At 40.1% G+C, this 17,798-nt stretch overlaps 1 protein-coding gene across 1 annotated transcript; it reads right to left on the reverse strand.

Moving 5' to 3' along the window:
- Positions 1-268: 268 nt before the first annotated feature.
- LOC137887051 (immunoglobulin superfamily DCC subclass member 3-like) lies at positions 269-16,244 on the reverse strand. Its single transcript, XM_068729820.1, has 13 exons — positions 15,536-16,244; positions 14,747-14,891; positions 14,517-14,647; positions 13,431-13,568; positions 13,078-13,236; positions 7,982-8,147; positions 7,212-7,462; positions 6,961-7,125; positions 5,828-6,016; positions 5,005-5,112; positions 4,783-4,924; positions 4,608-4,707; positions 269-4,499 (listed from the first exon to the last, which is right to left on the reverse strand). Exons 1-13 carry the CDS (start codon positions 15,765-15,767, stop codon positions 4,419-4,421), a joined length of 2,007 nt encoding a protein of 668 aa, XP_068585921.1. The 5' UTR covers positions 15,768-16,244; the 3' UTR covers positions 269-4,418.
- Between the last annotated feature and the right edge of the window lie 1,554 nt (positions 16,245-17,798).

The following is a 17,798-nucleotide window of genomic DNA, read 5'->3' on the forward strand; positions in this document are numbered from 1 at the left end:
CAACACTGTGACCTCATCACATTCTGATGGTGGTTCATTTATTGAATGTCTCACATTTTACACCTTCAGACTTAAAAACAAACAATTAATTTAAAAAATATATAGACCCAAAAATTAAAACAATATACATTAATTAGCTCACACTAAACTTTAAAAAAACTCTTCATTACCGCTGGAGTTTTCCCTTTATATTTAAACACTTTTACTGAAGACAAACTTTGAATTTTCTTTGTTTTTAATGATGAAAGAATAAATAACAAGACGTCTGTTTTCTATTCCAATTCAGTTTTATTTGGTTTTTATGTGTCGAAACATCAGAAAGGAGAGCAGATGGTGAAACATTTCAAAACCACAGAAGAAGCTCAAGTTAAACTCTTCAGCCGTCGATCTCTTCTTCACGTTCCGTCTGTTCGGTTCAACTGTTTAAAGCTTTGGGGTGCTTTTCATTTATTTATTTTTTAAATGACACATTAATGAAAATAAAAGAAAATCAGAAACATTAAAGCATCTCTTTTCTCATTGGTTCTAGCCTTCGGTCTCTACGTTCTCTACGTCTTAGTCTTAGTTTCTACGGCTGAAGTCTGAATTAAACATCATAAAATATTACATCTGTGTAGAATATGGCTCAGAAATCACTCGTATGGCTTATTATTAAATATGGCTCATTAGTGACTCAACCTTCAGCTGAAAACACGACATTTCTTAAATTCTACAAATTCACATCATTCAACTAACAAAAAGAATCAGAAAACATAAAATGGTAATAATCATAATATTATTAGCAATAATAATAATGAATTTAGACGCTCTTCTTCACATGTTTTCATTTTGGCAGAATTTTTATCTTCGTCGCCGAACGGCGGAATAAAAATAAAACTGAAAAGAAGAAAGTTCTAGAAAAAGAACAGCCAACATTATTTTTTATAAACATTTTAGTTTGTTTTATATTTTTAGAAACACTCTGACAGTGACACCAGAGATGAACACCATGAGACTGGACATGACTCAACGACACTCGTCAATCCAACGGAAGAGACTCAGATTGACTTTTCGTCTCGTTGATCTGCTCACATTTATAATTCCACTAATGAGGTCTCTGGGTCTCTGGGTCTAAGGGTCTCAGGGTCTCTGGGTCAAAGGGTCTCTGGGTCTTTGGGTCTCTGAGTCTAAAGGTCTAATGGTCTCAGAGTCTCAAGGTCTCTGGTTCTCTGAGTCTAAGGGTCTCAGGGTCTAAAGGTCTAAGGGTCTAAGGGTCTCAGGGTCTCCTGGTCTAAGGGTCTCAGGGTCTCCTGGTCTAAGGGTCTCTGGTTCACTGTCAGACAGAAGCTGTAAAGACATTCAACCACAAACTGAACACAAAGAACTGAGGTAATATTTCAGGTATTTTGGTCTCTATCATTCAGTTATTTGGTTCTTTGTTAAACTCATCCTGACACTCGGAGCTCTTCATCATCACAATATATGAAAATATATATTCACTCCATTTCTTCCAAAGTATTAATCTGAAATATAAAAATGTGAAAGTGAGTATTTCTTTTGGTTTTGTTTGTTCTTCGACTCTGGAAACAGGAAGCAGAGTGAAAACAAACAGTTTGAACAGAAATCGGTGAAAAACTATTATTATTATTTTTTATATCTTTGGACGTCGTTCAGCTTGTTTTTTTAAGCATATTTGGAAGTTTTGGCTGAAACTCTACAGAAAGCTGCTGTTCATCTACGAGAAAGTTTAGAAATTACTTTCAGACATTATAAGACATTAGAGGTCAATTAAAAAATGGCCGACAAGGCCGCACACACCTGACAGGAAGTGGGCCACCTTCCGCCAAATAAAAAAACGTTCATTAAAAACTCAGGACAGAAAATGGCCTGAGACGTCCCGCACAGAGACGTCCACAGTGTCCAAACTTTCCTGGTTCACCTGTTTGTCTCTCAGGTGACGACTGAACTCCTCAGGTGGAGGTGAGACGTCTCCATGAAGACCAGGACAGATGCTTCTGAGGGACAAGCCCTTTGTTTACAGACCTCAGTTGGTCCGCTTCAATCAATCAAACGTCTCCTCAGTGGATCGGTTGAAGGTTCGTTCTCCAAACAGTTCCAGTGAGCTTCAGGACCCAAACGTGTTCAGCAGAGCAGCTGGATCAGGTTTTTGACTGTTGAAGGTCTAGACTTTGGTCCATTATTAAGCTCTAAAAGAAAACCTAGAAGCTAACAGCCCTGAAATATCAGTAGAATTAGATAGTAAACAAACTTCCAGACCGTTACAGATAAGACTATGAACCGGGACACAATGCTTCTCAAAGGTAACATCTGGGGTAAGACTTTGAGACCTGAAAGCTGGGATCTGGATCAGGTTTTTTGTTATTGAGTTCTAGAAGCTAATTTAGAAGCTAATAGTCTTGATTCCTGGACTGTTAAAGATAAGACCACGACCCGGGACCCTGTTGAAGGTCAGGACTATGGTCCGTTATGGGGATCTAGAAGCTGATACCTGCATCTGCCAGAAGGTTTATAGGTTTTAAATATTCTGGAGTTCTGGACCAGTTTGTTGGACCTTTGTTGGAGTTTGTTGGACACTGCCAGGATGAAAGAAGACTTTGTGCAGGTTGTTTTGCAGACGGTTCGATCCAGGTTCATGGAGCTCAGAAGATGTTTTTTCTAATCTGAAACAGTTTTTTGGGGTCCTGAAAGCAGCACTGGAGGAAGCTATTGGAGTCAGACAGGAAGTGTCCCTCATGGGTCAAACAAGAACACAAAGTCAAAGCTTTTCTTTGAGGAGGACTACGATGGGCCGGTCCATCGTTGGAGGCTTCAGGGGAAGCGACATTCGGAGTTCGAAGGGGTTTCTGGGTGACGGTCTGGCACAGGACATCGGCATTGGTACAAAAAGGTAGACTAAGAGGCCCCAGAGGAGGCTTTTGGTTTTGAGGTAGGTTAGCTTGACCAGCATCAGGAGGCTAACGGTTGCCTGTAGCTCAGGCGTTTGGCGTTGAGCCTGAGGTAGCTCTCTTTGGAGGTAAAGAGTTTGGTGGGGGAGTCAGAAGGAGGGAGGGAGGTAGGTAGAACAACCAGCTGACTGTCGGCTTCCTCTACATCCTGACCTGAGGCGAACTCGGTGACACAAACAAACACTAAAAGGCTAAAGCAGCGCAGAGGAGAGTTCCTCCAAAGTCACCTGCTGACCACAGATATAATAAATCCCTTTGGTTCTGGGCCTCAGAGGACCGACGACAAACACCTGCTCAGGTAGTTCACCTGAACCCACTGCTGGATCCTCTGAGGACCCGGTCTCTGGTCAGACCGGTGGAAGGCCTCATCGTCTCAGGATACTCGGCACCGACGGTGACAAAAACTCAAAAATGAACCCAAACTGAAGGAAAAAAGGTTTTGGTTTCAACAAGAAGCATCCGGGACACCACAACAGTGACGTCAGCATCTGATACCACACAGGAACCGGATCACCGGCTTTAAGGTTCTGACAAACGTTTGTTTTAAAGATCGAATCAGAAGAATTCTGCTTTCGTTTCAGTCTGAAGAAAAATACAAAATGATGATAATTCATTATACAATGAATTATCGTTATAATATTCAATTCATGATACGAAAATATCATGAATTGGAATCAAAGGACGTGAACATCTATGAAGTATCTCAAGGTGTTGTGAAGTATCTCAAGGTGGTGTAAAGTATCTCGAGGTGGTGTAAAGTATCTCGAGGTGTGGTAAAGTATCTCAAAGTGGTGTAAAGTATCTCGAGGTGGTGTAAAGTATCTCGAGGTGGTGTAAAGTATCTTGAGGTGTTGTGAAGTATCTTGAGGCGTTGTGAAGTATCTCAAGGAGTTGTAAAGTATCTTGAGGAGTTGTGAAGTATCTCGAGGAGTTGTAAAGTATCTCAAGGTGTTGTGAAGTATCTCGAGGCATTGTGAAGTATCTCAAGGAATTGTAAAGTATCTTGAGGAGTTGTGAAGTATCTCGAGGCGTTGTGAAGTATCTCAAGGAGTTGTGAAGTATCTCGAGGCGTTGTGAAGTATCTCGAGGAGTTGTGAAGTATCTCGAGGAGTTGTGAAGTATCTCGAGGCGTTGTAAAGTATCTTGAGGTGGTGTAAAATATCTCGAGGTGTTGTGAACTACCTCGTTCCCTTGTGGTATCAGATGCTCTCTGAAAGTTCCTCAGACAGACTCATCATCTCTCATCTCAATAATCTCAAAGATAAACTCTAATCTCAGTCATTCATAAAGGCTGAAGTGGCTGTAAGGCTTGTCAGGAGGAGAGGAGGTGACCACAGACTGGAGGAGGAAGAGAAGGATTAAGAGGAGGAAGAGGAAGAAGAGGAGGAAGAGGAGGAGGAGGAGGAAGAGGAGGAGAAGGAGAAGGAGGAGGAGGAAGAGGAGGAGGAGTTAGCAGTGTGTTTGTGTGGTGTTTTATCCGGTGCCTGTGCCGAGCTGGACGGGTGGAGTCGGTTCAACCATGACCATCACTGGAGGAGGGGCGGAGTCACATCTCTGTGGGCGGAGCAGACAGGGACAATGTTACAATGTGAGGTGATGTCATGTGGACCAAACTACCAATATGTGTGTGTGTCTGTCTGTGCGTCAGTGTGTGTGTGTTACCTGGCTCAGCTCGATGCTCTCAGGTGTGTGACCTTTAGCACCTCTGACACCATTCAGAGTGGGCGGAGTCTCCCAGCTCACTGACTTTCTGCAGAAGAAGCTGAACCCAGAACAGAGTGAGGATGATGACGTCGTCAGGTGTTGATGATGAAGATGATGATGATGAAGGTCTTACCTGCGTCTATATCCCAGCAGGATGAGCAGCAGGCAGCAGAGGATGCAGGCGAGGCCGCTGTGAACGCCAACCAGCAGAGCGGACGTGGAGCCGTGGGACTGATCACAGTTACAGCTGGGACCAGTGGGACCAGTGGGACCAGCTGGTGGAGACAACAACAGGTTAAACTGGTTCCACTGGTTTGTTCACGGGTCACAGAGAAGTTGACGGTGAGGCTCCTACCTGCTGCACTGTTTCCTCCCTCAGACAGAGACACGAGGCGGCGGTTGACCGGACTGTCTCCGTTCCCGTTAAACGCCACCAGCTGGATCTCGTAAACCGCTGCCGGCTCTGCAGGAAGAAAAACAAAACAGTCAAACAGGCTAGCGACTAGCTTAGCATAAACACTGGAGGCAGGGGGAAACTGCAGCCGTAAAACAGCTAGCATACTGGTGTTGTTAGCTGGTTATTGGTAGCCGATGTTGTTACAGCTACATGTCCGATGCTAAGCTAGTTATTTTATTCTTTAGTCGTTTTTATCAGTTATTATTTTTATTTAGTTCTCAACTTATTCCAAGATGGCTACCCCACTGTTAGCCTCGTCCTCGTCCACATACCTTTTAGAAAGTTAGCCACTGATGTTAAATAGTTAGCATTACTACTACAAAACTGCTAGTTTTCCAACAACCACAAAGTATTCACCAGCGTTTTATTGTATTTTATCATATTATGTTTGATGATATGTTAGCTTCAGGCTAACGTTTTAAAGCTAGTTTTAATGTTGTAACTACCTATTAGGCTGTTAGTGAGACACAGTTAGCCACACAGTAACCATTAACCAGCTAAGTAAACATTAGCATAATAGCAACAAGCTAAATAAAATAGCTTGTAGTTCACTGATCAAAACAAATCAAAAGGAGACGTTAGCAATTTAGCATTGTAGCTATTCGTTTGATTGTTTGTTGCAGCATCTTGTTTACTAAACCAGCTGACTGCTGAACTGGTACTAACTACCTAACTAACTGGATAACTAGCTGTGAATTGTTGCACTGTTCCTTTAACTGACCCAGGTGGGAGATGGTGTGGGTGTTGATGTGTCCCGGGAAGGTCTCCTGCCCCTGGACCTCTGGGTTGGAAACCCCACGGTACTCCAGTCTGAAGCCCTCCAGCTTCCCTGGCTTACTGGGCAGCTCCCAGTACACCTGCATGGCTGTCTGGTTCAGGACCTTAGTGAAGAACCTGGGAGAACTGGGAACTGTGGGACAGACAGAGACAGACTGTATTTACATGTGGAACAATATTTAAGACATACAGCGTCAAAGAGCTTAAGGTGGACAGATTTAAAGGGTTTAAGGTGGACAGTGTTTAAAGGGGACAGTGTTTTGTTTAAGGGGGACAGTGTTTTAAGGTGGACAGTGTTTTAAGGGGACAGTGTTTAAGGGGGACAGTGTTTTAAGGTGGACAGTGTTTAAGGTGGACAGTGTTTAAGGGGGACAGTGTATTAAGGTGGACAGAGTTTAAGGGGGACAGTGTATTAAGGTGGACAGTGTTTAAAGGGGACAGTGGTTAAGGTGGATAGTGTTTTAAGGTGGACAGTGTTTAAGGTGGACAGTGTTTAAAGGGGACTGTTTAAGGTGGACAGTGTTTAAGGTGGACAGTGTTTAAAGGGGACAGTGTTTAAGGTGGACAGTGTTTAAAGGGGACAGTGTTTGAGGTGGACAGTGTTTTAAGGTGGACAGTGTTTAAGGTGGACAGTGTTTTAAGGTGGACAGTGTTTAAAGGGGACAGTGTTTAAGGTGGACAGTGTTTTAAGGTGGATAGTGTTTAAATGGGACAGTGTTTAAGGTGGACAGTGTTTAAGGGGAACAGTGTATTAAGGTGGACAGTGTTTTAAGGTGGAAAGTGTTTTAAGGTGGACAGTGTTTTAAGGTGGACAGTGTTTAAAGGGGATAGTGTTTAAGGTGGACAGTGTTTGAGGTGGACAGTGTTTTAAGGTGGACAGTGTTTAAGGTGGACAGTGTTTAAGGTGGACAGTGTTTAAAGGGGACAGTGTTTAAGGTGGACAGTGTTTTAAGGTGGATAGTGTTTAAAGGGGACAGTGTTTAAGGTGGACAGTGTTTGAGGGGGACAGTGTATTAAGGTGGACAGTGTTTAAGGTGGACAGTGTTTAACGGGGACAGTGTATTAAGGTGGACGTACTGCCCCCCTGTGTGGTGGCAGTGATGGCGTTGGACTGCTGGCTTCCTCCCAGAGCGGAGTAGGCCTTCAGGTAGATGGAGTAGGTGGTGGCTGCTTCCAGGTTGATGAACTCGTGTCTGAAGGTGGTCTTACTGACGGCCTCCTGCAGCTCGGCACTGTCTGGCTCTGAGGAAGTCAGAGGTCAGAAGTCAGAGGGAACAACAAAAACAAAACAAGTCCTGCTGAACCTGGTCTCCTGTCAGGTCCCTTACCCCCCAGGCGTCTGATGTGCAGTACGTATCCTATGATCTGCTGGCTGACGTGCTCCGCCGGCTGGTCCCAGACCAGCTCCAGACTGCTGGAGCTGAGGGCCGAGGCCTGGAGGCCGGTGGGGGCCTCGGGGAGGTCGGGCCCCAGGCTGATGGCAAGCCGGGCGCTGGCCTGGTTGGTGCCGGCGCTGTTCTCGGCAATGCACTGATAGATGGCCTCGTCCTGGGGGGTGATCCGGGTGATGGCCAGAGTCCTGCAGAGACAGAGAGCAGGTTTCTCTCAAATACTGGTCTCTAGTCCTGTACGATACCGGCCTCTAGTCCAGTATAATACCGGTCTCTAGTCCAGTACGATACCGGTCTCTAGTCCAGTACGATACAGGTCTCTAGTCCTGTACGATACCGGCCTCTAGTCCTGTACGATACCGGCCTCTAGTCCTGTACGATACCGGCCTCTAGTCCTGTACGATACCGGCCTCTAGTCCTGTACGATACAGGTCTCTAGTCCTGTACGATACAGGTCTCTAGTCCTGTACGATACAGGTCTCTAGTCCTGTACGTTACAGGTCTCTAGTCCTGTACGTTACAGGTCTCCAGTCCTGTATGATACGTCGTCATTACAGACTTCTGCTGCTTGTTCAAACTCTCAGAACTTTATTTTAAAAAGTGTGTAAGAAGAAGAGTAAGACTCCTCCTCCTCCTCCTCTTCCTCCTCCTCCTCCTCACTGTCCTCAGCTGATGAACATGCGTGTTGAACGTGTTGATGTTCTCACGTGTTTCCGTTGGTGAGCTTCACGTTGCTGCTCGGTGTCAGTAGTTTCCCGTTCTTCAGCCAGATGAGATGCGGCTCTGGAGCTCCGGTAGCTGTGCAGCTGAAGACAGAGCTGCCACCTGCTGGTCTGGACACGGACTGAGGCCACTGCACGAACTCTGGAGGAGCTGTAGACACACATCATCATACTGTCAGTAGTAGTACTATCATACTGTCAGTAGTACTAACTGTAGACACACATCATCATACTGTCAGTAGTACTAACTGTAGACATACATCATCATACTGTCAGTAGTAGTACTATCATACTGTCAGTAGTACTAACTGTAGACACACATCATCATACTGTCAGTAGTAGTACTATCATACTGTCAGTAGTACTAACTGTAGACACACATCATCATACTGTCAGTAGTACTAACTGTAGACATACATCATCATACTGTCAGTAGTAGTACTATCATACTGTCAGTAGTACTAACTGTAGACACACATCATCATACTGTCAGTAGTAGTACTATCATACTGTCAGTAGTACTAACTGTAGACACACATCATCATACTGTCAGTAGTAGTACTATCATACTGTCAGTAGTACTAACTGTAGACACACATCATCATACTGTCAGTAGTAGTACTATCATACTGTCAGTAGTACTAACTGTAGACACACATCATCATACTGTCAGTAGTAGTACTATCATACTGTCAGTAGTAGTACTATCATACGGTCAGTAGTACTAACTGTAGTAGTACTATCATACGGTCAGTATTACTATCAGTAGTAGTACTATCATACAGTAGTAGTACTGTCATACAGTAGTAGTACTATCATACAGTAGCACTACTAACAGTAGTAGTACTATCATACAGTAGTACTACTAACAGTAGTAGTACTACTAACAGTAGTAGTACTATCATACAGTAGTAGTACTATCATACTGTCAGTAGTACTAACAGTAGTAGTACTGTCATATAGTAGTAGTACTATCATACTGTCAGTAGTACTAACAGTAGTAGTACTGTCATACAGTAGTAGTACTGGTGTAGTCCAGCAGAGGGCAGCAGAGCTGTGACTCTTAAGAAGTAAGAAGTGTTTATTATTATTTATGAATTTATATTATTAGTCTGAATGTTATTCATCAGAGAACATCTCTTCTTCTTCTTCTTCTTCTTCTTGTTCTTCTTCTTCTTCTGCTGCTGAATGAATGTGGCAGCAGCAGCAGCAGAAGAAGAAGAAGAAGAAGAAGGAGCAGCAGCAGAAGAAGAACCTCTGACTCTTGTTGTTTGTATTGAACTCGTCTGAACTTGAACGTCTTTGTGTTTCAATACCACTCTCACCTCTGACCCCCCCCCCCCCCCTCCAGCAGACAGACAGGTGCTGTCTCGCCTCCGGACAGTCCGTCTCCACGGTAACGGGGAGACCACTTACACACATGTGTCTCCATCACCCCCCCCCTCTGACCTCTGTATGCAGAGCAGGGGGGAGGGGCTTCATGAAGAGATGACGACCTCTGACCTTTCACACACACTCAAGTTCAAGAGCAGAACACACACACACACACACACACACACACACAATAAATATATATAATATATGTAATATAATATATTTATAGAATTATATATATTCATAATTATATCTAATAATAATAATAATATATAATATAATATATTTATAGAATAATATATATTTATGATATATTATAATAATAATATATAATAGTTCTTATAATATATATATAATATATAGTATATATTATATATTATAATAATAATAATGTATAATATTGATTATAATATATATATATAATATATAATATGTATATTATATATAATATATATTATTAATTCAGTTTGTTTCTGTCTCTATTTTCTAAATAACTGAAACAATGAAAAACAATCTTCAGATCTGTAAAATAAAATAATCTTTGTTTCTTATAATAATAATAAAACTTGTTAAAATGTGTTCATAATATCTTCCTCTTTATTAAATGAGTCCTAAAACTTGAGAAGGATTTATTTAGATATTTGAGTCACTAATAATCAGTTCGATGTTAGTTTTGTTCATAAGAGAGAAGAAGAAGTCTCTGAAGATGTTTTTAAATATTTAAATATTTAAATGTTCATAAATATTTATAAATATTTGTAATGTTCGTGCGACAGACGGAGCTTCAGAGTGAATAAAGTCCTCATTGTGAAGTGGAACTCTTCACATGCTAATAGTTATTGTAATGAAGCTGTGAGTGTGGGAAACACACACACACACACACACACACACACACACACACACACACACACACACACACACACACACACAATGAGCCTGTGTGACCTCTGACCCCTCCCGTCTCCTCCTCAGCAGGAGCCGAAACAAACGCACTCAGAACAGAGTTTGTGTTTACGAGCTGAAAACATCAATAAGATGTTTAATAAATAAGAGTTCTGATTATCAATTATTGTTTCAGTCATCGTCCTTCTTCTGCTTCCTGCTTCCTGTTTCCTTTCACAATAAAATGTATAAATATATACAAAATAAAACGTCTGAAAACATTTTAAACCCTCAGAATGATTTCATGTCAAAGAACCCAGATCAGGGTTTAAGTTGAGGGGTCCTGGACAGTCCTGGACCTGAGCCTGAACCTGAACCTGAACCAGACGGGGAGGAGGAGGAGGAGGAGGAGGAGGAGGAGCTGCAGGCTGCTGTGATGGAGGTCAGAGGTCATTCTTCACTGACTCTCATTGTATCGTTTATATCGTTAAGATGTTCTGAAAGGCTGGTTCTGGTTTCTGGAGGATCTTTAAGGTTCCTAAAGGTTCTTCATTGTTTTTAAATGTTTGTAAAGGTTCTTAAAGGATCCAAATAAAAAGCTTCTTTTAACGTTCTGTTTCTAAATGTTCCTGAAGGTTCTAAAATGATTCTTAAAGCTCTCACATTGTTCTCCAGAGAACTCATGAGATAAAATACTAAAACACAGAATGTTCTGTTTAATGAGCCGAGAACAAAGAGACGCTTCAAATGATTTAATTATTAATGTTCTTCTTATTGTTGTTGTTATTATTATTAATGTTGTTATCATTATTATTATTAATGTTCTTCTTCCTCTTATTATTAATGTTATGATTGTTGTTGTTGTTATTCTTCTTCTTCTCTATCAGCAGCGTTTTAACATCATGAGGCTCTTTGTCTCTTGACTCCTCCTCTCATCTGGTCTACTGAGGAGGTCAGAGGTCGGGGGGGTGAAGAGCAGCAAACAACCTAATGACACACACACACACACACACACACACACACACACACACACACACACACACACACACACACTCGACACGATGTGTTCAAGTTCATCAGTCAAACTGAGCCGCTGTTAAACAGGAAGTATTTCCACAATAAGAGCTCAGTGAGTGAGCTGAGATATTTATTATGAAACATTTTACAATCATGTTTCATTCAAACACAACATGTAAATGAAGTATTATGAAGTATTATACAGAATTATGAGTTATTATGAGTTATTATGAAGTACTATGAGGTACTATATACTATCATGAAGTACTATGAGGTAGTATATAGTATCATGAAGTACTATGAGGTACTATATAGTATCATGAAGTACCATGAGGTAGTATAAAGTATCATGAAGTACTATGAGGTACTATATAGTATCATGAAGTACCATGAGGTAGTATATAGTATCATGAAGTACTATGAGGTAGTATATACTATCATGAAGTACTATGAGGTAGTATATAGTATCATGAAGTACTATGAGGTAGTATATACTATCATGAAGTACTATGAGGTAGTATATAGTATCATGAAGTACTATGAGGTAGTATATACTATCATGAAGTACTATGAGGCACTATATAGTATCATGAAGTACTATGAGGCACTATATACTATCATGAAGTACTATGAGGTACTATATACTATCATGAAGTACTATGAGGTAGTACATAGTATCATGAAGTACTATGAGGTAGTATATACTATCATGAAGTACTATGAGGTAGTATATAGTATCATGAAGTACTATGAGGCACTATATACTATCATGAAGTACTATGAGGCACTATATAGTATCATGAAGTACTATGAGGCAGTATATAGTATCATGAAGTACTATGAGGTAGTATATAGTATCATGAAGTACTATGAGGTAGTACATAGTATCATGAAGTACTATGAGGTAGTATATACTATCATGAAGTACTATGAGGTAGTATATAGTATCATGAAGTACTATGAGGTAGTATATAGTATCATGAAGTACTATGAGGTACTATATACTATCATGAAGTACTATGAGGTAGTACATAGTATCATGAAGTACTATGAGGTAGTATATACTATCATGAAGTACTATGAGGTAGTATATAGTATCATGAAGTACTATGAGGCACTATATACTATCATGAAGTACTATGAGGTAGTATATAGTATCATGAAGTACTATGAGGTAGTATATACTATCATGAAGTACTATGAGGTAGTATATAGTATCATGAAGTACTATGAGGTACTATATACTATCATGAAGTACTATGAGGCACTATATAGTATCATGAAGTACTATGAGGCACTATATACTATCATGAAGTACTATGAGGTACTATATACTATCGTGAAGTACTATGAGGTAGTATATAGTATCATGAAGTACTATGAGGTAGTATATACTATCATGAAGTACTATGAGGTAGTATATAGTATCATGAAGTACTATGAGGTACTATATACTATCATGAAGTACTATGAGGCACTATATACTATCATGAAGTACTATGAGGCACTATATACTATCATGAAGTACTATGAGGTACTATATACTATCATGAAGTACTATGAGGTACTATATAGTATCATGAAGTACTATGAGGCACTATATAGTATCATGAAGTACTATGAGGCACTATATACTATCATGAAGTACTATGAGGTACTATATACTATCATGAAGTACTATGAGGCACTATATAGTATCATGAAGTACTATGAGGTACTATATACTATCATGAAGTACTATGAGGCACTATATAGTATCATGAAGTACTATGAGGTACTATATACTATCATGAAGTACTATGAGGTACCTTGTACTACGAGGCGTCCCACGGCCGTTCTTCTGGATCTACTTCCTGGTCTGTTCGCTGAACAAACATAAACTCCAGAATGCTTCAACGTGGCGTCAGAGATCATCAGGTTACCGGTTCCCAAAACCTGGATCCCCTCAACCCCGATGGAGCGTCCGTCTGTGTCACACACACACACACACACACACACACACACACACACACACACACACACACACACACACACACACACACACACACACACACACACACACACACACACACACACACACACGGCATCGTGTTACCATGGTTACAACAATAATAACAATAACAAATCAATAACTGTCGGGTGTTTGGTGCTTTTTGGTTACCGAGGCGACTCCAGGACACGATGGGCCGGGGGTTTCCAGTGGCGATGCATTCCAAGATGGCCGTCTGGTGGACGTTGATGGTGAGGTTCTGAGGACCAGACAGGATGACGGGTTCTCGGTAGATCCTGAATCCTGCAACTGGACCGGAACCACAAAACATCGAGGTAAGAGAGGGGTTTCTGTGCCCTCAGTTTGGTCTGTTAGTTTGTCTTTCTTTGCCCCCAGTTTGGTCTTTTAGTTTGGTCAATCTTTGCCCTGAGTTTGGTCTTTTAGTTTGTCGTTCTTTGCCCTGAGTTTTGCTTTTGGTTTGTCTTTCTTTGCCCTGAGTTTGGTCTTTTAGATTGTCTTTGTTTGCCCTCAGTTTGGTCTTTAAGTTTGTCTTTCTTTGCCCTCAGTTTGGTCTTTTAGTTTGTCGTTCTTTGCCCCGAGTTTGGTCTTTTAGTTTGTCTTTCTTTGCCCTCAGTTTGGTCTTTTAGTTCGTCATTCTTTGCCCTGAGTTTGGTCTTTTAGTTTGTCTTTCTTTGCCCTGAGTTTTGCTTTTGGTTTGTCTTTCTTTGCCCTGAGTTTGGTCTTTTAGTCTGTCTTTCTTTGCCCTGAGTTTGGTCTTTAAGTTTGTCTTTCTTTGCCCTCAGTTTGGTATTTTAGTTTGTCATTCTTTGCCCTGAGTTTGGTCTTTTAGTTTGTCTTTCTTTGCCCTCAGTTTGGTCTTTTAGTTTGTCTTTCTTTGCCCTCAGTTTGGTCTTTTAATTTGTCATTCTTTGCCCTGAGTTTGGTCTTTTAGTTTGTCTTTCTTTGCCCTGAGTTTTGCTTTTAGTTTGTCTTTCTTTGCCCTCAATTTAGTATTTAGTTTGTCTTTCTTTGCCCTCAGTTTGGTCTTTTAGTTTGTCTATCTTTGTCATCAGTTTGGTCTTATAGTTTGTCTATCTTTGTCATCAGTTTGGTCTTTAAGTTTGTCATTCTTTGCCCTCAGTTTGGTCTTTTAGATTGTCATTCTTTGCCCTCAGTTTGGTATTTTAGTTTGGTCTTTCTTTGCCCTCAGTCTGGTATTTTAGGTATTGTCTTTCTTTGCCCTCAGTCTGGTCTTACCGGTGACAGAGAGGTGGGCCTCGTGGCTGTATCGAGTGTTGGCAATGTTTGAGGCGACGCAGCGAAACAAACCGCTGTCTGTTCTTCGAACGCCAGTGATCTGCAGCACGCCGTTAGGCAGCAGAGTGTACCTGAAATAAAAATCAAATATACATGAACTACATTTAAAATATACATTAAGTACATGTTAATTACACCTTGAGTATATATTTATACATGTAAAAACCTACCTGGGGTCCTCGGTGCTCAGTGGGCGTCGGTCTCTCTGCCAGGCGATGTTGGCTTCTGGGATTCCATTTACCTGACAGGTGAGTCTGGCCACGCCCCCTTCATCCACTGCCACAGACTCTGGGTGAGACATGAATTTAGGGAGGGCTGTGGGGAGAAGAGGGAGACAGACAGATGAATTATTGTTATTGATATATTATCATAATGTTGTTATCTTGTTACTGACATGTAATTATTATTTTTTGACATGTTATCATGTTATTATCATGTTAGTGGCATGTTATTATGTTATTGACATATTATGTTATTGATATGTTATTAACAAGTTATTATTATGTTCTTGACATGTTCTTGACATGTTATTATCATATTCTTATAATGTTCTTATCATGTTTTTATCATGTTATTAACATGTTATTATTTTGTTATTGATATGTTATTAACAAGTTATTATCATGTTCTTGACATGTTATTATCATGTCATTATCATGTTACTAATATGTTACTAACATGTTATGTTATTGATATGTTATTTTTATGTTATTGATATATGTTATTAAGTTATTGACATGTTATTGATATGTTATTAACAAGTTATTATGTTGTTGACAAGTTATCATGTTCTTATAATGTTCTTATCGTGTTCTTAGCTTGTTATTATCATGTTATTATCATGCTATTAACATATTATCATTATGTTATTGATGTTATTTTTATGTTATTGATCTATTGTTATTAAGTTATTGACATGTTATTGATATGTTCCGGTCCGTAGAGGTCTTGTAACTCACATGCGAGCTGGACCCGGGCCTTGCGGCTGATCAACCTGCCATAGTGGTTCTGAGCAGCACAGTCGTATTCTCCGGCGTCCGTCTCGTTACTTTCTCGTCTCTTTGAGAAGTTTTTGATGAGCAGCGTTCCGTTGCCAAGCAACGCCGCCTTGATGCCGGTCGCCACGGGTACGCCGTTTCGTCTCCAGGTGATGGAGATCGGCCCCTCCCCCTCCACCTGACAGTCCAACATCAGAGGGCGGTCCCTCGCCGCGATGACATCACTGGGCTCTTTGAGGAAGGCCAGCTCCGAGGCTCCACCCACACCTGAGAGGAGGAGGACAGGTGAGAAAAGCACTTCAGTGACCTCACAGTCAGCTGTTCAATTCAATAAAACTTTATTAGGCCGACAGACAGGTGAGTTCAGGTGTTTATGTCCTTTAGATATATAAAAGAGAAGGCAACAACAATCTGATGAACTTCATTAATGTTAAAACAATAAGAAATAAGAAACAGGAAGTACTCACTGATGGTCAGAGGATGACGATGATGATGATGATAATGATGAAGCTGATGATGATTAATAACACAATTAAATGTTTAAATGTTTAATTGTTTAAATTGTTGAAATGTTGAGATGTTGACATGTTGAAATGTTTAAATGTTGAGATGTTGAAATTGTTGAAATGGTGAGATGTTGAGATGTTTAAATGTTTAGATGTTTAAATGTTTCAATGTAAATGTTTAAATTGTTTGACATGTTGAGATGTTGAGATGTTTAAATGTATAAATGTTTAGATGTGTAAATATTTCAATGTAAATGTTTAAATTGTTTGACATGTTGAGATGTTTAAATGTTTAGATGTTTAAATGTTTAGATGTTTAAATTGTTGAAATTGTTTGACATGTTTAGATGTTTAAATGTTTAGTTTAAATGTTTAAATGTTTAGATGTTTAAATGTTTGAATGTTTAAATGTTTAAATGTATAAATGTTTAGATGTTTAAATGTTTAGATGTATAAATGTTTAAATTGTTTAAATTGTTTGACATGTTTAGATGTTTAAATGTTTAGATGTTTAAATGATGATAGTTTCAGAGTGAAATAATAAAAATAATCCTCAAACATTAAAGTTTGACCTCAGTCCTCTGGAGGTCAGTGAACGCATCGTTCTTCATCTCTTTTCAACTTGAACTTGGTTTGAGGTGACTTTCCAGGCCTCCCCTCCCCCCACCCCACCCCCCCGTCACAGTCCGGTCCTCCATCTAGTTCTGGTCCCAGCTGCTCTTTCAGATGAAGATGAGGAGAAACAGGACTCACCGTGACGTCTGGACCCCCCCCCCCCCCATAATATGAATGACAACAATAACGACAACAAGTGTGAAGCCAGACACAAACAGACACAACTGACCCCCATCAGACCCTCAAAACCCCCAAAACCCCACAAACACAGAAGCTTCTTATTATTATTATTTATTTTCACTATTATTATCACTATCATTATTATTATCACTATTATTATTGTTATTATTATTATTATTATTTCTGCAGCTTTACTTTGTTCTTGTTCCAATTTTTCCAGTTTTTCATATTTCATACTTCATCCTACATCAGAATTCTTCAAGTTCAAGTTTAACTTTATTGTTCGTCTTTAAAGGAAACAGTTTCTTCTTCTTCTTCTTCTGCTCAATAAAACTTTATCGATCAAAGTTTCTGAAACACAGATGTGTTTTTCTTACATTTTGATATTTTTAAACATAAATGTTCAGTTTGGCATTATATGTTTTATATTTATTTGTTTTTTCTATTATGTGTGATTTTATGAAGTGACTTGTGGTTTCAGTATTTATACATATTTTATTTCTTATTTCATTTTTATATATAATATAAAAATATATCAAATATCAAATATAAATGATATATATCCAGAACTCAGTCTCCTCTCACAGGACTGATTCTCAGAAAGATATTGTGAAAAGTAAGAAAGAAGGATCGTCTTTTGTTAACAGGGAAAGGACAAATAAAGTTAATTGAGGACACCAGGACAGACATGTCAGCTGATGACTCTTCACTCTTTCTGTGAGAACTGAACTCTGCCGTGTCTCTGACTGCAGGTTCAGGATTAAGTCCACCTCCCATCTGGGTCCTCATTAAACCAGAGAGGGGGGGGCAGACAGTCCACCCCACCCCCCCAAAACCAGACCTGACCTCTAAATCCCCTAAAACCTCCTCCTCTGCAGACGGTGACCTCAGTCCTGCAGGTCATGAGAGTCTCCGTTCAGGTC

Source organism: Cebidichthys violaceus, unplaced genomic scaffold, assembly GCF_023349555.1.
Source record: "Cebidichthys violaceus isolate CVI_PGR_0920_01 unplaced genomic scaffold, fCebVio1.0.p SCAF_48, whole genome shotgun sequence".
NCBI lineage: Eukaryota > Metazoa > Chordata > Actinopteri > Perciformes > Stichaeidae > Cebidichthys > Cebidichthys violaceus.

Bases quoted from the DNA above. Each gene is read 5' to 3' on its own strand.
- LOC137887051 (XM_068729820.1), bottom strand. From the start codon at position 15,767: ATGTTGGACTGTCAGGTGGAGGGGGAGGGGCCGATCTCCATCACCTGG. The intron at 14,648-14,746 runs GTAGGTTTTTAC...TTTTTATTTCAG, and splicing joins CTGAGCACCGAGGACCCCAG to GTACACTCTGCTGCCTAACG. The intron at 4,500-4,607 runs GTAACACACACA...CTCCGCCCACAG, and splicing joins AGAGCATCGAGCTGAGCCAG to AGATGTGACTCCGCCCCTCC.